The 26,622-nt window shown below is 44.1% G+C and overlaps 1 protein-coding gene across 1 annotated transcript in view; it reads left to right on the top strand.

Moving 5' to 3' along the window:
* The first annotated feature begins 1,987 nt into the window (after positions 1-1,987).
* Positions 1,988-26,622, top strand: part of Aak1 (AP2 associated kinase 1) — a 168,293-nt gene continuing 143,658 nt past the window's right edge. The window contains 2 exon segments of the mRNA XM_038318093.2: positions 1,988-2,128; positions 2,320-2,703. Coding sequence (XP_038174021.1) covers positions 2,541-2,703 — 163 coding nt within the window. The 5' untranslated portion in view covers positions 1,988-2,128; positions 2,320-2,540.

The following is a 26,622-nucleotide window of genomic DNA, read 5'->3' as shown; positions in this document are numbered from 1 at the left end:
TCAGATCAAGCTATACATTAAAAAAAAAATAGGGCCAAGTACCTGGGAGGCAGAGGCAGGCAGTTCTCTATGAGTCTGAGGTTAACCTAGGCTACAGCATGAGTTCCAGGCCAGCCAAAGCTACCAGTGAGTCTCCCTCCCTCCCCCCTCTCTCACACACATACAAAATAAATAAATAAGTAAATAAAATCCCAAGAATGATTGTTGCCAGCCCCCTTCTGTAAACAGTGGTTTATCACCCAAGTATGGACATAATAAATGATGTTAGCTGCCTTACCGCCATTGGAAAGCTTTGAAGGTCTGAAGTTAGGCTTGAGATTTGTGAAAACCTGGTCTGCACCAGGAAAGTGAAGAGTAAAACCCGATAAGGCAGCAATGCCTGATGGATAGAGTAACAGACCCTTTAAGTCAGTCAAAGATAATGTGTGCTCAGAAAGACGAGGGTCTAGAAGCCAAACACGATTTCCCATCTATTTTAAGATTCATGCCAAGCTTCTTTAGACAGAAATCAAGCCTTTTAAGGAAGGTGAGGCGAACACACCTCGTGGGCTGCTGTGTTAAGGGGATGCTCAGCAGGTGCTGAGTCTCATTCCGAGGGTGGCTACGGGATTGTGTGAACTCAAGTGGCAATACTAGCTCTCTCAAGAAGGAAAGATGCTATCTCTCGCCAGGGAGCTAGATGACTATGGCACCACATGAAACAAGAAACCGCAACAGCCACCCTCAGCCCAGCCCAGCTCAATATATTCAGATTAGACAAGAGCCATCTTTTTCTTTCCTGGGGGCATCCTTCTAGATCTTCCTCAAGTGCCTGAAGCAGAAATGAATTGCAAGTCAAGAGGGCGGTTGCATCATTAAGAAGTGGGGCGAGCAGGTGGAGGAGAAAAATTTATATTCAAAGAAGAGAAAACCCATGTATTTCTTGGGGGAGGGGTTAGGAGAGTTAGGGATTTGGCTCGCCTCTGAGGCAATCTAGGAACGGAGAAGGTCTCAGTTCCCTTCCAAATCTTTAGCATTTGACAGATGCCAATCACACAGCTCTGTACCCTATCCTCACCCAGGCGGTACCAAGTAAACCCTGCATCTTTCAGTGAAAGAGTCTCGAAGAGAAAGCAGTAGGTGTGTCTAAAGTTCCCGCATAAATGTGTCTGGTGAGGACCAGGCAGGTCTGGGTCCACTGAGAGCCATGGATTTGGGGTGCAACCTTAGGGTGGACTGTGTTCTGGTCCCTAGATCCCCTCCCGCCCCCAGCATTGGGCCTCCCGCAGTTCGTTTTCCGACTCGCGGGTTTCCCAGGAGTTCTCGTCGTAGTCGGAGGAGGGAAGACACCAGCTTTGCTTCCATCAGCACCCGGGTTCCGTTTGGCTCCCTGCTGGCACCATGTTTCCCCCACCCCCTGCCTTCAGTACCTCTGCTCCCATGACGTCGAGGAACTCCCAAGTACAACTGGGGGCGAGGCAGTTAAGCCGCGTCCTTCAGGTGTCAATCCGGACCCGTGCGAACCACAATTCCCACAGTGCCTCGGTCCACGAGGCCAAGTCAGATAAAATGACTCCAGAGAGTGGGACATGCAGCTGGGAAACTAGTCTCTGGTGTCTTTACCGAATATGTTTAAATACTCGAAGCCCCACTTCTGCACCACTGCACTACCATCTTCAGGCCTCGGAGGCCGCGTCCGAAGGTGCGCCCGCTTCCGGGGCATTTTGGGAATTGTAGTCCAGATGCCAGGTTGCACCGAACTACCTTTCCCAGGGTGCGCAGCGGCCGGGCAATAGCAACGTTCTCTTCCAAGTGTCTCTGGACCGAGATCCCCTCCTCTGGTCCCTTTCTTGACATCGACTTATTTCGGTCTGTGGCTATAGCTGGTTTCCCAGAGGCGGCCCTGAGCAGTGGTAGCGCTACCCTGAGAGGCACTTCCGGTGGCAGGTCACTTCCGGGTGTGTGGTCGGAGCCGACGGGCGCGCGCGCGGGGGAGGGGCGGCCTCAGCGCGGCGCTCGGGGATCAGCTGGCGGGCGGGCGCCTAAGCTGCCCCGGCTCTGCGGCAGCGCCGCCTCCTCCGCGTCGCAGGCCGGCGGCCGTGGCCATGTCGCGGGGCTGGTAGCTGGGCTCGGTGCCGAGCCGCCTCTAGTGGGTGTTTGGGGTCCGGGCTCGGGGTCCGGGGCGGGGGTCCGGGCTGGGGGCCGGTGCGTTTCCAGGGCTTTCCCAAAGAAAATGCACGCAGCGTTTCCTCTGGATGACGGCCTTTGCTTCCCCTAGGACCCGGCAGTTGGGCTCTGGAGTGTGTTACTGATTCATCCTCTCTGCCTCTGTCATCGCAGGTTTAAACTTAAACGATCGCTCTCCGAGAAGGAGGGGACCCGTCGCGCGATTGACAGTGTATTCCTGCAGGCGCCGTCCCTCAGCCCCCACCCCACGGCCGGATTCCCGTGGCTCTGCTCCGGGCTGAAACCCGAGAAGAAATCCTTCGATTTCTTTTCTTTACAACAAATACTAACCGAGAAACCATCGGCATTTTGCCTTGGCGTTTCCTATCGGAAAGATGAAGAAGTTTTTCGACTCCAGGCGGGAGCAGGGCAGCTCTGGCCTGGGCTCAGGCTCCAGCGGAGGAGGGGGCAGCAGCTCAGGCCTGGGCAGTGGCTACATCGGAAGGGTCTTTGGCATCGGGCGGCAGCAGGTCACTGTGGACGAAGTGCTGGCGGAAGGTACGTTGGAAACCAGTGCGCGGTGAATTAAATTCATGTGCTGATGTGGCAAGACTCTGGTTTCTAGTTGTATGAATGGGTTTTGACCAACTGACCCTCCCTTCCCCCTGCACTTTCCCTGCGAGTCATTGTCCTTGAGAGATTTCAAACTCGGAGTGAGAATTGACAGGGTTTGGGGGCAGTATTGCCCAAATTGTTTACCTCAGTGGCCTTTTATTTTAGTTGGGGGGGGGGAGGAGCGCGGAGAAACCTCCTCCTTTGACTGAATTATGCGGATCAGATGAGAAAACGTATGTGTGAAGTATAAGTGACATCAAATGCCTGGTGGTGGGCTCTTGCCATTTCCCTGAAACTTTAAATTCTGGTGTGGAGGCCGAAGGGTGGGGATGGGGAGATCTTAAAAAGAGAGAAGGGTTTCTTCTACCCAACTTTCCCATTTCTCTGAGTAAGTATCCAAAGAGGATTTTTCTGGTGATGGAAATGCATTTTTTGGTTCTTTGACTAGACATGTTTCTTCACCCAACTGAAATCAGGTCCCCAGGATGTAGCTAAGATAAAAATCATAAGTGAATGAGATTGTTTTGAACTCAGTCGCCTAGGCCTCTTTTCTCCTGTTTTAGTTTCTATTTAAGAACTACTTAAGGGTGGCTGTGGTTTAGTTTTCTTGCTATTCAGATCCTTGTGTCGATTCTCTTGGTGTGTGTTCATTTGTGTATCTGTACTCATGCCCCAGGCTTTAGGGAAATCTTTTGAGTGTTCCTCTGCTAACCTTAACCTCGACCTTCATAATTATGCCAGACTGATAGTTTTCACAGCTCATTGCCTACTTAGAGTGCTTTTATTTTTGATAAAAGCAGCGATTTCCTTGGCATGAAGCAATTCAAACTAATTGGATAGGGCCAGCCTACTATAGGTTGTGTTACAGACTGCCAGGGGTTGAGTATGGGGGAGGCTTCAGTGAAGGCAACATGGTGGAAGGGTATAGTTTATTAGCTGGGGAAGTGGATGAAAGCTAAGAGGCCCCTTTGCAAAGGAGGCGTTTGCAAGCTGAGCCTGAAGCAAGGATCCCTACCTGGGCCTAGGAAATGCCTGTCATGGTGAGTGTTGTGGGGTGGTGGATGGGCGGCTGGGGAGGGAGAAGCTGTGTTTGACTCAGTTTGTGTAAGCACTGGATTTGTGAGACCCAGTTTCTGAGAATAGGATTGAAGCCCGTACTTAAAGAGCCCAATTTTAAAGAGATATATGGTAATAAATTTCCTTTTGAAATGACTGCTTTTTTTCATTCTTAGTACTGCTTCAACTGGACTTAATCTGGGCCTGAGTCACCATCCTTTCTGGACCCTTCTTCGAGGACTCTGGTGCAGGGTGGGAGATGCTTCTGTGTCTGCTGCCAGATCTGTACCTTGGAATATGAGCTGACTCTTATCCCTTAGCCAAAGTCCTTGACTGCAGTGGGTGGAGTGTGGAGAGAGCAGGAGGATGAGGCCACAGAGCGCTTCCCTCCTCTCTGCTGGCCTCAGCACCCAGGAGCATTTTTTTCCAGCTAGGGTGTTTTCTCATGTGTTGCCCTAAGCATTGCCTGTTCTGTGAGTCTTGGAAGAGTGATGGGAAAGAGAAAACACAAAATTGGTCTTTGTTTTCTAGGCTGCCCTGGAATTCATCCTGAACTGTGCATTGTGCATTATGATATTTTAAAAAGTAGAACTTAGGGCTTGCAACTGTGCATTCATTCATTTATTTATTCAACCAACAGTTAACAAAGTGCCTAAGATGTGGCAGGTTGTGTCTTGGACATGATGTTAAACTAGATGTTAGAGTTTCAGAAATGTTTTAAGAAATGGAAAATGGGGATATGATTAGTGTCACTATGAAAGTAAACTAGGGTGCAATAGCTGCAAATCTTGTCCTTAGGGCCCCTCAGTGTTAGGGAGCCAAGAACGGTTTTATGGAATGAGCCAGGATGGTGACAACATGGGCCGAGGCTGTGCGTGAGAGTAGCATTTAAAATTTGGTCTGGCAAATTCTTTGTCTATGATTGAGCTTGAATTATGTGTGGCCTTTGAAGTATGTGACTATGTAGGAGTCAGTATTTATGTAGTACCTACTGAGTTCAAAGACACTACTAAGTTTTGAAGGGGGTGAAGGGTCTAAACTCTAAAGTATGATGCCTGCCTTTATTTTAATTAGCCGATAAATTTTCTTGAGGTGCTGTGGATCATGCTGGCCTTCTGTGCCCCTGAGCTACATCCCCAGCTCTGATAACTGCTTTTAGGGAGCTGCCAGTCAATGTAGGATGAAAAGAAATACATTTGCACATATAGTAGTGTGTGTATGGGCACTGATTGCATAGTCAGATTTAGGTTCAATATTTGGATCTGCTTTTGTTTTTAAAATTTTTTACAGTGCATGTGTGTGTATGCGTGTGTGTATGTGTGCATATGCAACAGCATGCATGCTGCAGTCAGAGGACAGCTTTCAGGAGTTGGTTCTTTCCTTCCACCATATGAATCCTGAGGACCAAACTTAGGTCTTCAGGCTTGGTAGCAGATGCCTTTACCCTTTGAACCATCTCACCATTTCCTGGATCTGTTTTTTTAAATTTATTATTATTATTATTATTACTGGGGTGTGTGTGTGTGTGTGTGTGTGTGTGTGTGTGTGTGTGAGAGAGAGAGAGAGAGAGAGAGAGAGAGAGAGAGAGAGAGAGAGAGAGAGAGAAAGAAGTCGGAGGGCAACATTATTATGTTAGTTCTCTCCTATCAGTACCTGGGTTCTGGGGCTAGAACTCACGTTGTCAGGCTTTTGTGACAGGTGTCTTTACTGCTTGAAACATTTTTGTTGGCCCTCTGGATCTTTTGTTTCCTCCCTCCCTCTCTCCTTTCCCTCTCTCCGTCCCTCCCTCCCTCCCTCCCTCCCTCCCTCCCTCCCTCCCTCCCTCCCTCCCTCCTTCCTTCCTACCTTCCTTCCTTCCCCACTTATACAACTTAGGTCATGCTATTCCACAAGAGAGTGTATTGGAAATGAAGATCTCACACCTCACTCTGTAGACTATGGGTATGGGACTTTAATAAGTTCCAGAGAGATGCTGATGTAAGCTAAAGTCTGAGTTCACTGCCCTGTGGTGGTATTGAGGATTTAGTGTGATAGTATATATAAAGAATTTATCACTTTGGAAGTGATAAATTCAATAAGTGGTAGCTATAGTTAAATATAAACAGTGTATTTATAGTTAAAGGTGAGTGGAGAGCAGGGTGAAAACTAGCTTAGCTAGCCTCCCCTTTTGTGTTGGGGCTGAATCAGATGTTCTTTCCAGTATTGTTTGGGTAGCATTGCCTCTTTCCTAGTCCTCTGAGTCCTCAAGGCTCTGACCTGTCTACCAGTCCCAGCCTGGTTGCTCAAGGATAATGAGTTATATGCCAATTCCCCAAGCAGTGGCCCAGGCAGTGTACGGTGGTGACTGTGGGAGTTTTCAAACACAGACCTGATCACCACCACATCCTGTTCACAATTTCCTTTTCCCCACTGTGAGTATTAGTGTGTGTTTCACAGTAAGGGACTGTTAGGACTCAAGAATCAGGTGCTAGAGAAGAGGAGAATGCTGGACTGCCGTCTCCAGCAGCAGTCTTTCTAGACTGGCTCTCTAACTAGTCCTGCAGGCACTTGGTTGTCTGGAGGAAGGTGAGCCTCTCTGCCATGAACTAAAGGGATATGAGCATCTCTAGGCCAAGTGATTTCTTAGTACTAGAGGATGCCTGAATGAGATGATCAATCCTGCTGAGTTTAGACATGTGATGGCAAGGGAAGATTTGGCTTAAGCTTCTAGAATGAGCTCGTTGGGAAGATTAGCACAGTGCTTAGGAGCAGTACTTTTGTCATACTTCCTGGCTATATAAAGCCTTTATCAAAACTCTAAACATTAAGAAAATATTGAATACCTGCTGTGCCCAAGGCAGCATTCCAGAGTTGTATCACTTCTGTAGAAGGTAGACTAGGAGGCCTCACAGAATGTTCTCACCTGCACAAAAAGAATGCAGGTCTGGGCCTGGTGTGAACTCAGACTATTAAGAAGCTTCCCTAATTTCCCCTATCTGCAGAGCAAGGAAGAAAGACTTGAAAAGCCCACATATAGCACACAGCTCTAAATGTCTCAGTAGTACATGTGTGCACTCACCTGGTGAGCCATTTATTTGTGCTTTTCTGTGGCAGGCACTGCATTAGATTCCAGAAGAAAGTTTGATGGGTCATGGACTGAGACCAGCAGATAACAAATAATCCTGGAATAAATGTCCTGTCGTTCAGCGATGATAGGGAGAAAAAGGTGATATGAACAGGAATGGCAGTTACACAGCAAGTGTACCAGCCATGTTCCCCAAGGCCTCCTAGCAAGAAGGAATGACATGTGCAAAAATGTGGAGTGGTGAAATGCAAGATGAGTCTCAGGAATACTGACCAGTGTAATGTCACTGTTTGGTACCAGTTTCCTTTCCAGGTTCAAGGAGAGGAAGTAAGGGTGTGTGTGTTTGGAGGTGGATGGAATGAGATTCTTGTACATTTGTTCCCCAATATATATATATTTTGTTGTGTTTACTGCTCACTTTATTCAGTGGCTCTGTGCTCTTCAAAGAACTACTAAACAGCTACGAAGTATGGACTTGCTCCTTTACTGTGCCCTAGCCCTGTGCTAAAGCACAGAAGGATGTCTCAGAGGTGTCATAAGAGGCAAGAAGTCAAGCAGAAGCAGGTGTGTGTGTGTGTGTGTGTGTGTGTGTTGCACGTGTTATCAGTGTTAGAGAAGAGTGCACAGGGCAGCTAAGATGTTTGACTAGAGCAGAAGAGAAAGGGAAGAAATGGTTCATGGGGACCCTTGAGCTCCAAGCCAAGAGATTGATGGAGGACTCTCATTGGTTAATAAAGAAACTGCCTTGGTTTTTTGATAGGGCAGGATTTAGATAGGTGGAGTAGACAGAACAGAATGCTGGGAAGAAGGGAAGTTAGTCAGACGCCATGCCTCTCCTGGAAGAAAGGAAGTTAGTCAGACGCCATGCCTCTCCTCTCTGAGACAGATGCCATGGAGCCAGCTGCCAGGTCCTACATGCTGATTCTTTCCTGGTAAGACACCTTGTGGTGCTACACACATTACTAAATACAGGTTAAAGCAAGATGTGAGAATTAGCTAATAAGAGGCTGAAACTAATGGGCCAGGCAGTGTTTAAATGAATACAGTTTGTGTGTTGTTATTTCGGGTGTAAAGCTAGCCGGGTGGCGGGACGCAGCCCACCGCTCCTTCTACAAGAGATTAGTTAGATGCTCCTGAGTCCCTCCCTTGATGCAGATACCACTTTGATCCTTTCTACTTCAGATGACTTTGCCTGCTGGGAAGTCTGGGCTTTTTACAGGCAATGCAGATTTTCAGGGGGTGGTTTGTGAATGGTGTCTTCCTGGTTTGGGGCATGATGACAGTTATAGCTTTGCTAAATATAGCCAAATTAAGAATTCAGAAATGAAGTTCAGAGTATGCGGTCGCTATGGTCAGAGCTCTCCTTTGGTCTGTCTGACAAAATCAAGCTTGTTTGATGAGAGATGCAGTGAGAACACGTGGGTTCCAAGTGGGAGAACATGTGGGGGGCTTCTACTGTATGTGGTTTGGTAGCCAAGTTGGTGGGCAACTTAATAACATTGAAACAATTGAAAATGTATTTTAGCTTGTGGTCTTTGAAAGTTAGCACTTTAGAAAAGGGACTAGGACTAACGTCCACCTCTGTGTGGTGCTCTTGGAAGAACAGGTGCCTTCTGAGTCTGCTTGTGAGGCAGTCTAGCCAGAGAAGTAGCAAGCGCTTGCTATAGTCTATGGTGTGACCTGGGATGGAACTTGTTCACCTCCTGCTTACCCAGTGAGTGCTACTGAGCAGATGCTGTGTGTGCCAGGTGTCTGCCTTCAGGAACTCACAGTGACTGTGAGCTGAGATCTGGGAGAAATTGCTATACCTGTTGAGATGGAGCCTGGGAAAGAGTGAAGGTTTCAGGCCTGGCAGAGTAGTTGTCTTGTGTGGGGTGAGCAACCAGGGAAAGCCAAACAGTGACATTTAAATTATGTCTTGAAAAGTGAGAACTTACTGCCAGATGGACAAGATCAGGAAAACATTGTCAGCAGAGGGGCTAACATGGCCAAAGCTGTATGTTTGGAGACCGAGGTAGTAATCTAATTGTGGCCTATGCCTGTGCTGTCAACTAAAGTAGCCTCAAAAGATAGCTGTTTAAATTATCCAAAATTAAACAAAATAACAGTTTAACACTTCAGACACACCAGTTAAATGCTAGTTACTGAAAAACCACCTGTGACTAGAGCTTTCAGTTTTAGACAGACCAATATAAGACTAGTTTCTCATCACAGAAATGCCTGTTGGGTGGTGTAAGTGGGCAGTCTCTAAACTATGGAGAGAATAGCACTATCACATTAAAGCATGCCAGCCCCTCATCTGTGGGACTTGTGTGGGAGTCATGCTCATGTCCTGCTTTTGTTATTTGCTAATATCTGAAAGTGTGGTGTATGCTTAAGGTGAGATTCATCATCATCGCAGTGTATATAAATCCAGTTTTTAAATGAGAGCAAAGTTTTGGTGAATTATTTTTATAAGCCATTTTGTAATGTTCTCGATGGAAAGTATACCAGAGAGACATGACAGGCCATTCTTGTTTGCACTGTCTTTAATCCAAGGTTTCCTTCCAGAAATCTTGTTAAGTCTCTTTGTTTTATGAGGGTTATTAATTCACTTAAAACAATGTGTTTAGTAAATCCACTTACCTAAACCCACATGAAACATAGTATCTCCCAGATACTATGGGTGAAAAGCTGCCACCACTAGCCTTTTGGTGTGAGACACGGAAGTGAATGGGAACACTGTTTCAGGCATTAGTCATTAAATATTAATAAAGATAAAAATCTTAGTTTTTCTGGGTTTTGTTTGGTTCCTTTTTGTTTTAGACAGTCTCTTGTAGTCAAGGCTGCCTATGTGCTTGTTAAGTAGCTCAGGATGACCTAGGATCACCCTGCTCACTTTCTCAGTGCTGGGCTCACAGAGAGTTGGACTACTGTGCCCAGGGCTTTTTCTTTGTTTTTCTTCCATTTTGAACTGAGGTAAAAGCACACCTTGCAGGCTGGACATTGTCTCACATCTTTGACCCCAGCACTGGGAGGCAGAGACAGGCAGATCTCTGTGAGTTTTTGGTCAGCCTGGTCCACAAAGTGAGTTCTAGGCAGCCAGAGCCTGTCTCAAATAACAAAACAAAACAAAAAAAATTAAAAACTATACCTAGAAAATTCTGCTCACATTACTATTTGAGTGCACAGTTGGATGGTGTTTGTTTGCTGCCTTCATAAATTGTAGCCACCACTCCATCTTCCTTCTTAGTGCTTTCATCTTGTAAAACTGGAATTGTGTACCACTAGCCTAGCTCCCTTCCTCTCCTCTCCTCTCTCTGGTAGCCTCCACTTCACTTTCTGTCTCTATTACTTTTAACAAATACTTTTAAGTACCCCTAATGGAATCGTAGACTGTTTGCTTTTTTGTGCCTGGCTTATTCACTTAGCATAATATCTTCAACATCCATGTTGTAGCTTATTTTTTATTTTTTAAGGCTCAATAATATTCTATTGTGCATACATTTTACATTTTACTTGCTTATTTGTTTGTTGATGGGCTAGTGAATTGCTTCCACCTTTTAGCTATAGTGAACAGTATTATGAACATGGATGTGGAAATTTTTCTCTAAAACTGCATTGAACTATTTTGGGGGTATATACAGAATTACTGGGGCATATGGGAATTTTTAAAAAAATATTTTTTATTTTAGCATGGGGTTATGTATGCATCACAGTACACATATGGAAGTCAGAGGCCAACAAGTGGGAGTTCTTCTTTTTTTTTTTTTTTTTGGTTTTTCGAGACAGGGTTTCTCTGCAGCTTTAGAGCCTGTCCTGGAACTAGCTCTTGTAGACCAGGCTGGCCTCGAACTCACAGAGATCCGCCTGCCTCTGCCTCCCGAGTGCTGGGATTAAAGGCGTGCACCACCACCGCCCGGCGAGTTCTTCTTTTTATACCACATGGTATCCAGGGATTGAACTCAGGTTGTCAGGCTTGGTGGCAAGCATCTTTACCTGCTGAGTCATCCTTTTGGGCCTCTGGTGATTCTTTTATCAATTCTTTGAGGAATTGTCATGTGTTCTGTCAGCCTTACATGCTATCAACATCTTAGTTAACTCCTTTGATAGTTTTTATCTTAAATATTTATTTTTATTTTATTTATGTGTATGTATGTGTTTGTGTTTGAACCTATGCCCAGTGTGGGGTGCCCATGGAATCCAGAAGAGTTCACTAGATCCACTGGAGCAATAGTTATTAGGCAGTTGTGAGCCATCTGACATGGATGCTGGGAACTAAACTCTGATCCTCTGCAAGGCAAGCATTCTTAACTGCTGAGGGTCTCTCCAGCCCCAGAGTTTTGTTTTTCTTTTTTGAGTTGAAGTCTCATGTAGCCCAGGCTGGCCTTGGATGTAGTTGAGAATAATCTTTACTCCAGATCCTATTTCCTCAACCTCCCTCATGCTTGACTTACAGGCATGCATCACCCCACCTGGCTAATTATTATGATTTTTGTTTTATTTATTGTCTAGTTTTAGTTTTTGAGACAGGGTCTCAGATATGGCTCTTGTTGGCTTGGAACTCACTATATAGAACAGGCTGGCCTCAAACTTACAGCTGGACTCAAAGAGATTTGCCTATTTCTGTCTCCCAGAGCTGGAATTAAAGGTATGTACCACTATGTCCAGATGTATTATTGTTATTTTAGACACAGGGTAGCCCAAGTTGACATTGAACATTACCTATTCTCTAGAACTGGGAGGACAGGTCTGTGTCACCATGTGCTACCAGGCCTAGTTTAATTATCTTTTTGCAATGGTAGTTGACTTAATGGGTATTAAATAGTGTCTCATCATAGTTTGATTTGCATTTCCAAATGATTAGTGATGTTGAACATTTTCATGTGCTTATTATCTATTTGTATATCTTTTTGAAGAAATGTTTAAGTCCTTTGCCTATTTTTGAATCATTTGTTTACTTATTTGTTGAGGCCTAGAAATTCTCTGCATTCTGGATACTAATCCTTTGAGAAGAGGATTTGCAAATATTTTCTGTAGTTTTTGGGTTGTCATTTTTTGAAAATCTTATTTTCTGTGATGAGATTAAATATAAATAAAGGTCTATCTTTCCTTTCTGTACCTGAGAGGATTGTCTTGGATACACTGAAGAGCACTGGCCTAGAATGGTGGTCCTCAGTCATTTTTGTTTCTCGGAATGGAAGGTACTTGCCACTACTTTGAAAGAGAAGATAGAGCGCCTCAAACTTGCTTAATTCAAGGTGTTACCTAAAACATTGTTCCTTAAAAGATGGATTACAGTAAAAGACTTGGACAAGCAGTCTTTATTGTGTTTCAGTGCTCATTGCTCTCTCCCCTTCCACCCCTTCAGAACTTAGAGACTGTGCCACACACTCCACCCAGTACTGCAGTGGGTAGTGTTTAGTGGCATATTCTCTTGCTTCTTGGATGTTAATCATGTTTCTATTAGGCAGGCAGAGCTGGGTCTTTATGACGTCTCTATTGTCACTCATTAGGTGTGGCAGCTCAGATGTAGCTGAAATGCTCGGTAAGTCTTGCTGACTCTTACAGTAACAGTGTCTGCACTCTCATTCATTCCTATGACATCCCAAGGAGGTAAGGAGGACATCTATTTTTGTGCAGGTGAGAACACAGTAGCTGGAGTGGTTAAATGATTCTTCCAAAGCTACACTGACAAAAGAACTTGACCCAGGTCTACAAGCTGCCAATGCAGGATCCTTTCAGAAAAATTCTCCCTTGTATTAATGTCTTTTTCTGATTTTATTTTTTTTTAAGACAGTGTTTCTGTATGTCGCCCAGGGATGACCTTAACACACAGAGGATCTGCCACTGCCTCTTAGAGTGCTGAGATTAAAGTTGTGGGTATCATGCCTGACCTGGCCTACTATTGTTTTTCATAACAATAATATTTTTTTTTTTTTTTGGTCAGTACTAGGGATGGAGCCTGTATACCCTAGGCTAGGCATGTTCTCCACCAATGAATATGTACCCTTGGCCCATTCCATAACACTTTTGAGCCCTTCTCAAATAAATCTTTTCGTGAGCTTTTTTTTTAAGTCTGGGAATACTTGTGTAGTCTTTTAGGGTTACTCATTGTCTAAGTCTCTTTGGGCTGTTGAAATAGAATTCCATAAACTAGGTAGCTTGCAAGCAAATCAGTTTATTTCGCAGTTCTGAAGGCTGGAGGTATATAACCGGAGAGCCAGCATAATGGGGTTCTGGCCAGGACTCTCATCTGGGTGCAGACTGCTTGCTTTTTCAGTTTTCTCATGGGAAGGGATGGTCAGCATGGCTTTCTGGCGCCTCTGTAAAGGGCGTTCCTCTCATTTCTGAGGCGTTTCCCTCAAGAATCATCACCTTTCTAAATACCACCATCCCGGTGACTGGAACCCAGCATATAGACTTTGGATGAACATATTCAAACCACAGCATTGAGGAGGAAAGATTTGGGGAGAAATTTTAAGTTCTAAATCTATATTAGTGAGTGTTAGAATACTATCACCCCTGACTTCAGCAAGGACCTGCCAAGACCGGTCATCTTACTTTTTTGGGATTAGTAGTTTTATCCCTATAAGATCTTAGTTTTATGTAGAGAGTTAAGGGTTTTAAAATAGTAAGTAAAGTTGCTGATTTTATTGATTCTAAAACAGTAATTTTTTTATTTTGTTTTGTTTTTTGTTTTTCAAGACAGGGTTTCTCTATAACTTTGGAACCTGTACTGGAACTAGCTCTTGCAGACCAGGCTGGCCTTGAACTCATAAAGCTCTGCCTACCTCTGCCTCCCAAGTGCTGAGATTAAAGGCATGCGCCACCACTGCCCAGCTTAAGACAGTGAATTTTAAAAGTACACCTTTGCCTGAAGTCACACGCAGTGGATGCTCTGAGCCATACTGGCTCTTTTCTTACCACGCTGGTCTCCACATCATGTTGTGCCACCTTGGTAGTAATGAGATTATGGGCTGGGTAATTCTTTGTTGAGGGTAGGGGGGGTCTTGTATTTTTTTTTTTTTTAACTGGAGAGTGAACCAGGTCTTCATGAGTCCTAGGCAAGGAGCTATATCCTACTAGATGACAGAGATACCTGCCCTATTGTGACAAACAGGAGTCCTTTTGAATTAAGTCTCCACAGTGCCAAAAGGCAAGTTGCAGGGCTAAAACGAAGTTGACAATAATAAAAACTTGGGCCAGCATGAAGGCTCAGCAGATAAAGATGTTCCTTGTTAGCCCTGACAACCTGAGTTCAATTCCCAGACTCACATAGTGGATGGAGAGAACTCATTTATCCTGGTTGTCCTCTGACTGCTTCATCCTTTGAGTTGGTCAGCCTGCCCATACATATATACAGAAAATAATAATGTAATTTTAACAGTATTTTAAAAAACCTTGGAGTTTCCTGTGAGGTCAGTTATGGTTGACTCAGCTTGAGCTGTCCTTTCCTTCCTTAGATTGGATTAACATTGGCAGACAGACAATGGATGACAGTACCAACTGAAGCATTACTTATGACTTCTGAACAGTTGAGGGGTTATTGGGCCCAGAGCTGATGGAATCCCTGTTCTGTTGAGAGGACTGAGCTTGGCGTTGATGCCAGATTATCATCAGGAGTTACAGTGATCTAAAATAGCAACGTTTTCACCTAGACCTTGAGTCCTGGAAAGCAGTCCACTGCTGTGCTATTTGCTTGGTGTACAAGGTCATTGATAGCTATTGCACTGGGCCTGTTGGTGTGAAGGAAAGGTAATTGTCTTTTGTCATTCTGTGAATATGAGGTTTAGGTGGTGTCTAGTACCTATGAGGACAGGGAGAAGATAGGAGTCTGGTGCTATGGACTGTGCAGGTGGAGGTGGCTGCTCTCTAGCTCTTGCTGATTTGGCTTTTTCTCTGCTTGGCTAATCTGGCCAGTGCCAGAGTGTTGCTGCTATCACAAGTCTTTAGAATTGTTTAGTTTTCCCTGGGTGTAACCTAATCCTGTTCCTTAGGCCTTTAGCCCCTTCTCCTTAGCATTCTGGAAACGTTGATGTAGAATTGAGTAGGGCCGGGTTGGTGGGGTTCTACTGAAAGAGATGATTCTATTAGGCCTTTTGACTGTGAAAAAAAATCTTGACTTGACCAGAGAGTGTATGTAGCTCAGCAGTGTTTGGGAAAACTTGATTTCCAATGCTATGTGCTTCCCTGCCCTTCTGGAGTAGAGGGGGTGCCGCTAGATTTTTGCTTTGTACCTTCTTTGGCTAGTACCATGGGGTTTGGGGTTACACACATGGACACTAGAGGTAGGCAGCTCTTCACTTTATTAACTGTTCCTGTGATGTTGGTTGACTCTTAAGATCCACTTTCCTCACTCTTAAAATGCAAAGCCTGGGTTTTTGTGAGATTAGCTGGAAGGCTATATGCAGAACACTCAGCATAGGCCTGGCATGTAGCTGGTTAGCAGTCTCTGAATAGGTCATTCTTAATATTTGGTTGTATAAGGTTTATTTTCACGAGGGAATACTTATTTTACTTTGTATTGATATAACCTGTCTGAGCTGGAGTTTGATACATTTCCATAAGCCCCTAGGTGAGGAAAGGGAGGAGAGAGAAACACTGATTTGATTTCCTCTCTTCTTGAGAGCCTTCTCTGTCAGCAAAGTTGTAATCAGCATGCTGGTCTGCTTGATCTTGGTCCACTTGGCTTCCTTGTTTCCCTTTACCATGAATTTAACTAGAGTTTGGGTTTCTGTCTTGTGTGGCTGGGTAGATAATGGCATTAGTAAGGATGGAGAGGGGCTGAAGAGATGGCTAAGTATGGATTGCTCTGTGAGAAGATGGGGGTTAGTTCCTGGCACTCACCTGCCCAGACTGCCCCCCCCCCTTTATATAATTCATTTGAATTCCCCTGGAAAGAAGACAGATGCTGAGTCATGATGGATTTTTTTTTTTTTGGTTGTTGTTGTTGGTTAAAAATAATAAAAAATCATTTAAGAAAAGTAAAAATAGTATTCAAAGGAAAGACAATTACTTTTCTTTGGGATATCTCACTTTATTTTGTTTTGCTTTTGCTTTGTTTGAGACACTGTTTTTAGCCTGATTTGTAACCCACTTGTAGCCCAAGCGGCCCCTGAACTCATGCCAATCATCCTGCCCATTTTCCTAAGCTCTGGGATTGCAAATGTGAGCCATTATAACTGACTAGTTGAGGACCGTTTAGCAGGAAGGCCAACAAAACTCCAGTGTGGATGGAGTTCAGGATGCTGCCAGAGGACTAGTTAGAGAGGAGCTTGGGTGTGATTGTCAGACAACCACAGGAAAGGATGGAAGGTGGAATGGAGTCTTACAGAGAGGCTGACTGCAGAATGAGCACGGGCTGAGAGCAGACTCCCTGGGATCATCAGTAGGACAGATGGAGGGAGAGGAGGACAACTGGTATTCAATCCCAACTCCTCTCTGGCCTGCAGACCCCTGATATCTAGCTCTGTGACTGTCTGTCTGTCTATCCATCTATCCATCATCTGTCTGTCTGTCTGTCTATCCGTCTATCTGTCTGTCTGTCTATCCGTCTATCTGTCTGTCTGTTTGTCTATCTATCTATTTATCTAGTTTTTCTAGGCCAGGCTAGCTTCAAACTCTCAGTCCTTCTGCCTCAGCTAAGTACTGGGTTGCTGGTATACATTGCCACACCCAGGTTAACCAGTGTGCTTGGTAGTCATACTGATTCATCATTAATTCATCTCTCTTTTTGTTTTGTTTTTTTGAAACAAGGTGTCATTGGGTAGTATTGGCTAGCTTGGGATTCTCTATGTAGACCAGGCTGACCTCATATTCACAGAGATCCACCTGCCTCTGCATCCTGAGCCCCAGGATTAAAGGTGTGCGCCTCCATGGCCTACTCTTCTTTTCTTTTTTGAGCATATTGTGTTGTTTCCTCTCAGTCACAGGCCTGACTGGCCCTCTGCATGGGACAGTCTTCTGATCTTCCCCTGGCTGGTTCCTGTCACTCAACTCACTGCAGTGTCACCTCAGAATGGCCTTCCGGAACACCTACTAGCTGAGGCTTGTTTTGCCTCTATATCAGCTAATGTTCCTGCTTTTTATTTATCTCCTCCCACTGGAATTTCAGCTGCCTGAAGCAGGAATCTGGCTTGTTTATTGCTGTGTCTCTTTGCCTGTTGTAGTTCCTGGTACATCTGCAAGCTCAGTGAAAAGCAGCCCCGTGAATGGGTAAGCATGTGAAGGGAGCCACAGAATGAGCAAAGAGTAAGAAGGAATCTAGAGAGGGCGAGGTATGAGAGTTAATGCCAGGTAAAAGTGAAAGAGGGAAGGGCAGATGAGATCTGGATCAGGATGGCTGTGTATTCCTGGGGTTTGGACTGAAAGTGTCAAAGCTGTTGAACTGAGAGTGTGGAGAGAGTCCCAGGGGCAGTGACGTGATGACTGCATGGGAGGAATGCAGATGCCAAGTGAGGTTTTTTATTGCTGTTACTGGCTGACAATATTTTTAATAACAGTAGATTATTTTGTAATTTGAAGGAATTTGAGTATATAAATCAGAAAGGAAGGAGGGAAGGGAGGGAAAAGAGAAGGAAACATTCAGCTTTATAAATAGGATGATATGCATATACTTGTAACCTTTCTAGAGGCTAGAAAGTTTTCTAGAGGTTGTGTTGGGTTAAAATTTGCACATATTTTGATTGAGCTGTTTTATTTTTAATGATACATTTTACTTTTGTTCCTTTTTTTCCTTTTCTTTTCCTTTTTTTTGGTTTTTCTTTTTCTTTTCTTTCTTTTTTTTTTTTTTTTAAGACAAGGTTTCTCTATAGCTTTGGTGCCTGTCCTGGAACTAACTCACAGAGATCTGCCTGCCTCTATCTCCTGAGTGCTGGGATTAAAGGCATGCACCACCACTGCCCGTCCTTTTTAATTTTTTTTTTTTTCGAGACAGGGTTTTTCTGTATTTTTGGAGCCTGTCCTGGAACTAGCTCTTGTAGAGCAGGCTGGCCTTGAGCTCACAGAGATCTGCCTCCCAAGTACTGGGATTAAAGGCGTGTGCCACTACCGCCCAGCTACACACACACACACACACACACACACACACACACTCTTATCATTAGGGTCAAGTTTTCCTGGTTCTTTGTTTATCACTTTGTGGCATTTTAGTATTTAGTATTTAGACAGGGTTTTTGTGAAGTAGATCATGCATTCCTGTCTCTAGAGTATGTGCAACAGAGACAGCATGTTGGGGTGGGAGTGCTTTTCTCCTGAGCCTGTCTGGCAATAACTGTGCCCTGTGCTCCAGGAAGGCTGCATGCTGACTCCACATTCATGTGCATGTAGTGCAGGCTGTATGAGAGCAGAGTAAGTGCCCAGCTCTAATACCTGGCCAGGTCTTTTTATCCTCAAGCACACTGTTACTCGAACGCTGCTGCTCTGCCGTAGATAGGAGATGGGTGCCTACCCAAAAGAGAGACATGGTGGTGGTTTGAGGGTCTGGCTTGTGATTAAAGAACTTGTGCAGAGGAAGGTGCATGGGTGTGGACGAGCTGAGTGTCAGTACTTGGAGCTTTACCCTAGTATTTCTATTTTCGTTTGACTTGATGCCTTTCCCTCCCTCTCTTGTAACCTGCCCTTACAGACTCTTCAGGCATTGATGTAAAGCAGTGCTGTAGGTACTGTGACAATGTTGTTTTAGTTATTTTCTCCCCGCCCCTCTCTTTTCTTGAGTAGCAGGGTTCGGACCACGGATGTGTATTTAAATGGGGACTCTCCCACTGAGCAATAGCCCCAGCTACTCCTCTGTTCGGTTTCTATTTATTAAAGCAACACTATCATTCAGTGTGTGGTGCCTGGTGTACTGTCTCATCTAGGGACTTTCAAGTGGCATTTGGTGTTTGGAGACTTGAAACAACCAAGTGCATGTTAGTTTCAAATGCAGTCTTTGGCTGAGTTGAGCTTGGTGGTGCTCACCTACCCTCTATGCATGGGTGGCCAAGGCAGAGGGTCATGAACTTAGGTTCACTCAAGCCACATAGAGGCTTTGTTTCAAAAAACAAACAAATTTTTGGTTGATATGGAAAAAAGCAACCAAGAAGTCTTAAAATTTTCTTTTGGTGTATAAATTAATCCTTAATAATAGTAGAATGAGTAACTCTATAACCAGGCAAAGATAGGAACTGTTAGTCATGTTCCTATAGATTGCTGTTTGGTATGCACCCTGGGCAGCAGCATCATCTGATCCTGTTGTTTGTTGAACTGCAATTTACTTAACTGATTTCCTATTCTTAGACATTTGGATTATTTTATAGTTACTATAAAACAGCTGTAGGACTTTTCTTTAGCTTTTATCATTATTATTTTCTTAGAGTCTTGGCTTAGTAGTCACAGGCAGGCCTTGAACTCACGATTCTGCCCTACTTTCCAGAGTACTAGGATTAATTATATAGGTATGTACCTCTACTCCTGTTAGGATTTTTTCTCTCAATTTTTGTTATTTATTTATCTTTTGTGTATATGTGTTTGTGTGTACAATACCATAGCAAATGTGGAGTTCATAGTGTAACTTGAGAGATTTGGCTCTTTCCTTTTCCCTCCTCTACCTTTCTGTGGGTCATTGGGGTTGAACTCTGATCTTGGCAGCAATTGTCTTAATGACGTAATGACTGGGACCAGGAATTGTGGGAGGTCCTTCTGTCTGTGTTGCTTTTCTTAGTTAATGAATAAAGAAACTGACTTGACCTGTTGATAGGGCAGGACTTAGGTAAGAGGGGGGAGGGATGTCTGAATGCTGGGAGGAAGAAGGGCGGAGTCAAGAGATGCTGTGGAGCTGCCCCCAGAGTCAGACATGCCAGAACTTTGATGATAGGCCATGACCTTGTGCTGATATACAGATTAATAGAAATGGGTTAAATTAAGATGTAAGAATTAGCCAATAAGAAGCTAGAGCTAATGGAGCCAAGCAGTGTTTTAATGAATACAGTTTCTGTATAATTATTTTGGGTATAAGCTAGCCAGGCAGCTGGGAAGAACAAGCGGCCCCCTCCTTGCAACAAGAAATTTATTTTTTAAGGCTTTGAACATTTGCTCTGTTAACTCCTTAGAACAATTTTCTGAATATTAAATGGCTGCCTCCAAATATGGGCATCTTTTAGTTTTCAGTACAAACTACTACCCTTTCTCCAGGAAGGCTAACCTGTGTAGACACTTGTCTCCCTGTTTATGAGACTAGACGTATTTTCTTTCTTTTCCCCTCCAAAAATAGGATCCCTTGTTTACATTCTTGTTAGGATGTTTTTTCCTTACTGATTGGTAGAAATTATTTTCATGTGTAAGTTATTAATCTTTGGTTGGATGCATGGCAGGTTGTTTTTTATATTTCATTATTTACATTTTGCTAATGGTATGGTTTTTTGATACTTTAAATTTTCACACAGTCAAACTTGTCTTTTTTTTGTTTTCCTTAGTGATCTCTCTGAGGGTAACAGTTAGGAAAGCCCAAGGAAAGGCAGGGCCTAGTTTCCTGAGATCTCTGGTCTGGAGAGTGTTCTGAGAACACTAGAAGTCATCTGAGTTTTTCTGAGACAGTGGTGTGGTTGAGCAGTGGTCTGAGGGAGCTGTGTGATGGGAGCACATTCAGAAAGCTGTTGTGGGCTGAGTGGCAAGAGCACTAACAGGAGCAGAGGCGTACCCATGAGAACATTTTGGAGTCCTAACTCAGGACTTGATTGGATTCAAAGAGAAGGAGAGCCGTTCCAGCTCTCTAGTTAATTCGGGTGACATTGCCGAGGTGACCTATAGGGAAAGGAAAAGAGGGCAGCCTTGCAGCCATGATCAGTTTATGGCACGTTTGAGGTCTCTGCTTGTTTATTGCCTGTCACAGACCACCCTGAGCCTTGAGGCCTGAAGCTGAAGAGTTTTTTCTTTTTTTGTTTTGTTGTTGTTTTTGGTGGTAGTTCCATTTTTTTAATTTATATTTTATGTATGAGTGCTCTGCATGCACACTTGCAGGCCAGAAGAGGGCATCAGATCCTATTACAGGTAATTGTGAGCCACAATTGGTGCTGGAAATTGAACCCAGAACCTTTGTTTTTTTGTTTTTTTTTTTTTTTTTTTCGAGACAGGGTTTCTCTGTGGCTTTGGAGCCTGTCCTGGAACTAGCTCTGGTAGACCAGGTTGGTCTCGAACTCACAGAGATCCGCCTGCCTCTGCCTCCCAAGTGCTGGGATTAAAGGTGTGCGCCACCATCGCCCAGCCCCAGAACCTTTGGAAGAGCAGCCAGTGCTCTTAAGCTCCGAGCCATCTTTCCAGCCCCATATTTTTTTTTTGAAACAGGGTCTCGTAGTCCACATCAGTCTGAACTCACAGTTCTCCTGAGTGCTGGGATTGAAGCCATGCCCCAGCACACCCAGCTTCAACTGTAGCTTGTTGTTCCTCAAGTTGATTTACTGCTCAGTTGAACTGATTTTTTTTCTTATTACTTTTGATACCTGTTAAAATTGTCTTTACTCTTACCATCCAACCCTACTGTAGACCTGAATTCAGAACATCCCAGCATGGACTGGAATATTATGTTTCTAGCACCAAGCTTCATCCTTAGCAGAACACAGCAAGGTCTTACTATGTAGCTTCGACTGGCTTGAAACTCACTATGTATACCAGGCTGTCCTCAAATTCAGGAATCTACCCATTTTTACCTCCTTGATGCAGAGTTTAAAGGTGTGATACGCCAAGCCTGATGACTTTTTATTTCATTAAAGTGGGCTAAGGGCTTTGATTAAATCAGTTTTAGAGAAAAAGTTTAGGGATGTTAAACATCATGGGATTGATTTGTCTGAAGCTGTCCATGAGATTCAGTTTGAAAATGCCAACTAGTCAAGAGTCAGAAGAGCAGCGAGCCAAGCATGAAATTTAAGTGGAACAGCATTTAAAGTTTAGCAGGAAGCTGCCATTGGTGGCGCACACCTTTAATCCCGGCACTGGGAGGCAGAGGCAGGCAGATCTCTTGAGTTTGAGGTCTGCCCGATCTATAGAGCAATGACAAGCACCAGGACAGACAGGGTGACAGAGAAAGCCTGTCTTGAAAAACCAAACAATTAGCTGGGCAGTAGTGGCACACACCTTTAATCCCAGCTCTTGGGAGGCAGAGGGAGGTGGGTCTATGTGAGTTTGAGGCCAGCCTGGTCTACAGAGTGAGTTTCAGAACTGGGTCCATAGCTACAATGAGAAATCCTGTCTTGACGCCCCACTCCAAAACAAAACAAAACAAAAAAACCAAATAATTAAAGTTTAGCAGAAGCTACCCCAGAAGGACAGAATAGAGAAGCAGCTGGTAGTGAGTTACAGATACACTGCCCATGTTCGGAACACCCAGGACAAGTCCTCAGGATTGGGCAGACATAGAATTGGTCTTTCCAAGTCTGTTTCAGAGTGATGGAAATGCAATCATGAATAGAGTGGGCAGTGAACAGGAGTACTGGATAGAGGAAAGAGGGAGATGTCACAATACTTGAGATTGGGAGATACTTGATCATATTTGTGGGTCAGTGGGAGGGCACCAGGAGAGAGGAGCGGGAAAATGAGTTGGTATATGCAAATGAAGATGATGGTAATTTCTGATGGAATAAGGTTTCCATGAGAAAGGATGAGATGGTCGTTTTCATCTCTACCACCCCCTTTTGAGACAGAATCTCATGTAACTCAGGGTAGTCTTGGACTGTGTAGCCAAGCTTGGCTTTGAACCCCTGATCCTTCTATTTTTGTTTCCCAAGTGCTGGGATAACAGGCCAGGTCTGGCTTTCCCTCTCTCCTTCCCTCCCTCTTTCCCTCCCTCCCCCTTCCTTTATTTCTTTCCTCCTTACCTTTGTATGTGTTCATGTGGGCAAATATGTATGTGTGCATGCCCAGATGCACACATATAAGTCAGGTCAGCATTGAGTGTTGGTCTTTGGGAGCCATCCATCCACTTGGTTTTCTCTTTTGAAGCACAGTTTTATTAAAAATTAAAAAAAAACCACTTTGTAGACAAGTTGTAAAACCTCAGCTGGTGCCTAGAGGAAGAAAATGGAGGAGAAAAAGGGAAAAGCACACTGTCTAAGCTGGCTTGGAGGGCAGACACGTGGGGAGAGAAGCTTCAGAGAAAGGGTAAGGTAGTCTAAAATATAGGGGGAGCCCACAGGGTGGAGGAGAGATAGAAAGAGGTAAAGAAACAATCCAGAAGAGCAAGCAGAGTAACCACTCTGTGAGGCTGTGCTCTTGAACTTCCACCATTTACCTTCTTTATTTGTTTTGGTATGTTTTGAGACAGGGTCTCACTGTGCCACCAGGGCTGGGCTAGAATTTTCCATGTAGACCAAGCTGGCCTCAGGTTAACAGAGATCCTCCTGCATTTGCCTCCTGAATGTAAGGATTAAAGTCATGCCATGCCCTACCGTGCCGAACCCTTTAGTTTGCTTTTGGAAACAGAGAACTTGCTGATGAGGCTAAGCTGTCCAGCAAGGCTCAGGAATCTGCCTGTTTCTGCCTCTCCAGTGCTGGGATCACAAGTATGCCACTGTGCCTGACTTTTAAAAGTAGGTTTTGAGGGTCAAACCCAGATTGTCTTGTAAGTACTTTGCTATCTCTCCAACCTCCTTTCCTTTCTTTAAGATAGACTGGCCTCAAAAGAAAAATCCTCTGCCTCAGTTACAGTGATGCTGAGATTATAGGTGGTGTCTTAGTCATTGTTCTATACTGTAAAGAGGTACATTTTCGAGACTGACTTACAGTTCAGAGATTTAGTCCATTTTTATCATGGCAGGAAACATGGCTGCACACAGGCAGACATGGTACTGGAGAGGTAGGTGAGAGTTCTACATCTGGATCAGCAGGCATCAGAAAGAGCAAGTGATCCACTGGATCTGGGCGGAGCTTCTGACATACCTTAAGGCCCACCCCCAGTGACATACTCCAACATGGCCACACCTCTTAATAGTGCCACTCTCTAGTGACCAAACATTAAAATCCAGGGGCCATTCTTATTCAAACCACCACAGACATATACTCCCAAGTCTGACTTCCTGGTGACTATTGTATTTTTTTAAATTTATTTTTAATTATGTGTGTGTTGCGGTATGCATGTCACAGCATACTTGGGGTCAGAGGACAGCTGTGGGTCCTGGGGTGAACAGAGGCTGTCAGGCTTGGCTGCAGGTGTCTTTACCCTTTGAGCTATCCTGCTTGGTTACTTTTTACAATTGAAAGTCCTTTCTTCCACTACCTCACTATAGACCTCATTTGGTCCTTCTGTCTGTAATCCAGGAGTGGGTTGACTGATTGATTGACTGGGACAAATTAGAAGGTTCAGTGTGTAGAGAACTTGATGAGTCTGAATCAGGCCAAAGTAAAAGTATGGGAGACTGGAAAGTTTAAATTTGGTAGGATTTGTATTGACAAAGTCTTGGGTGTGCCTTCATGTATGTGGTGGGAAGGCCCAATGGTCTCTGTAGTGGAAACATAAGGAAATGATACTGCAACATCGGAAAAATAGCCACTCAGGGTGGCGATGAGTTGGGGTGAGGGAACCAAGGGCTTCAGTAGCTCTTGGGGAATGAGTGAAGGGTGGAGGCCAGAGAAGCCCGGTCCCATGAACTCAGAGGGCAGGAGTTTTATAGGAGGTGGAGGAGTATGATGGCTGAGTTAACAAGGAGGGCGTAGAAAACTCACTCCTGTCCTGAGGTATGGCATCAAAGTTGACTTCCTGTTCTGAGGTGCTAAAGCATGTCACAGGGGACCCCCCTTTTCTGAGGTGTTGAGGGGTGTTTACTGTAGGCCCTGTGGGCTAGTGCATGAGTAGGCCTGAGGATATGGGTGATTTATTTTTTGGCTTATTACAGAGTTCAGTTCTTTTTATTGCTAAGTAGACAACATTTGTGGTATTCATTAGACAACTTTATGTTTATTAGAAGGAATTCATTTTTCCTGCTACTTATATAATTCATGTTAACTATCAGGTATTTTGCATATATACATCTTTTCTTTTGTCCTAGTTCTGGCTAACCTGTAACATACTATGTACATCAGTCTGGTTCAACTCACAGAGATCTTGTCTGCTTCTGTCCTTTTAGTGTTGGGATTAAAGATATGTGCCACCATGCCTGACTGGCTGACTTATTTTTTCTTAGGTTTTGGGTTTGGGAAGATTTTGGGGCTGGGGAGATAACTGAATTGGTAAAATGTTTGCCACACAAGCATGAAGACCTGAATGTGGATCCTCAGGATACATGTTAAAAGCCAAATGTGTGGTGGATTGTGCCTGTAATCCCAGAATAGGGAGGTGGAGAGAGAAATCATGGGACTTGGTGGCCAGTCAGTCTAGCCAAGTTGATGAATTCCAGGCCCAATGGGAGATCCAAGAGACCATACACACACACACACACCCTCCAACCCACACCCCCAAAAGATTTTACATAGATCCTGTGGACACCTCTTTAGCACTTGTTTTTTTTTTTTTTTAATATGCTACTTTGTGTGTGTGTGTGTGTGTGTGTGTGTATGTGTGTGTGCTTTATTGCTGGAAGTTTCTATTCACCTTCACCTTCCTAGGCCTACTGCTCAGATCAGTAGTAGCTTTGAGTTAGTTTGTCTCACTTATGGAAGCCCTTTACCTCAAGAGTTGCTGACTGATGGAGGACCACATTCCTCAATTGCTTCTCTGTGGTCTTTAGATGAAAGGAAAGGTTTAGCATTGGCAAACAAAACAAAACAAAACAAAACAAACAACAGCATCAAAAAACAAAAGCCTCAGTTTTTTAACTAGAAATGTTATCCTTCCTGGTCTTTCTAGTTCATGAACCAAAATGGCTAGCACAGATGTCTCCATCAAAGACTGCCTCTTCCAATTTCCTTCCTTAATTTTGACCCCAGGGACATTTGGCAATGTGTAGAGATGTTTTTGTTGTCACAAACTGGAGGTGGTGTATGTATGTGTGTGTGGGTGATAGAGTGTGTGTTGCCAACATAAAATGGGCATGGGCCAGAGCCACTTCTAAACATCCTGTGGTACCCAGGTCAACCCCCACAATGGAGTCTGTAACTCAAAGAAAGCCATCCATGCTTGGCTCTGGGCCCCACCAGTCCTACTCTAGCATTACTTAAATTGTTAGTGAAATGATTGCATATGCAAAACATACTTTGAATTTCATGGGTATGTGGATTTCATGGCAAAATTGAGTCTATGACTCTTAAAAATTGAAGCTGGGCATAGTAGATAGCATGTACCTGTACCTGTAATTCCAACATTTGGGAAGATGAAGGAAGGAGGGTCATTAATTAAGGGCAGCCCAGCTGAATGAAACCCTGTCTCAGAAAAAAAGAAAAAGGCAAACCTTAGCATTTTAGGGTGGAGATACTAGATCTTGAGTTTGAGGCCAGTACGGCTACATAACAAGATCCTGCCTCATCCTTCAACCCCCACCCCCACCCCAGAAGGAAAGAAAATCAAGGCAAATCTCTTAAAGCCAATAGTTGAGTGGTGTTTAGTATGTTAACAGCTTGCAGGTACTACCTTGACCCAGTTCTGAAAACTTTGTTGGTTTTTGATAATAGCATGCTACTAAATATGTAGTGGTATCTTCTGCTTACCTATTTAATTTCAGTTTTTGAACTGTCATGTAGCCCAGGCTGCCCTTGTAATAATCTTCCTGTCTTTACCTTGCAAGTGCTTTGATTGAGATATACAGCACTATTACCATTTTCAATTTAAAAAAGATTATTTTAATTACCTGTGTGTTTGTGCT

The sequence above is a fragment of the Arvicola amphibius genome, chromosome 2 (genome assembly GCF_903992535.2).
Source record: "Arvicola amphibius chromosome 2, mArvAmp1.2, whole genome shotgun sequence".
In the NCBI taxonomy this organism is placed as follows: Eukaryota; Metazoa; Chordata; class Mammalia; order Rodentia; family Cricetidae; genus Arvicola; species Arvicola amphibius.
The sequence above is the reverse complement of the archived record's forward strand: the minus strand, read 5'-3'. Positions and strand labels throughout refer to the sequence as shown.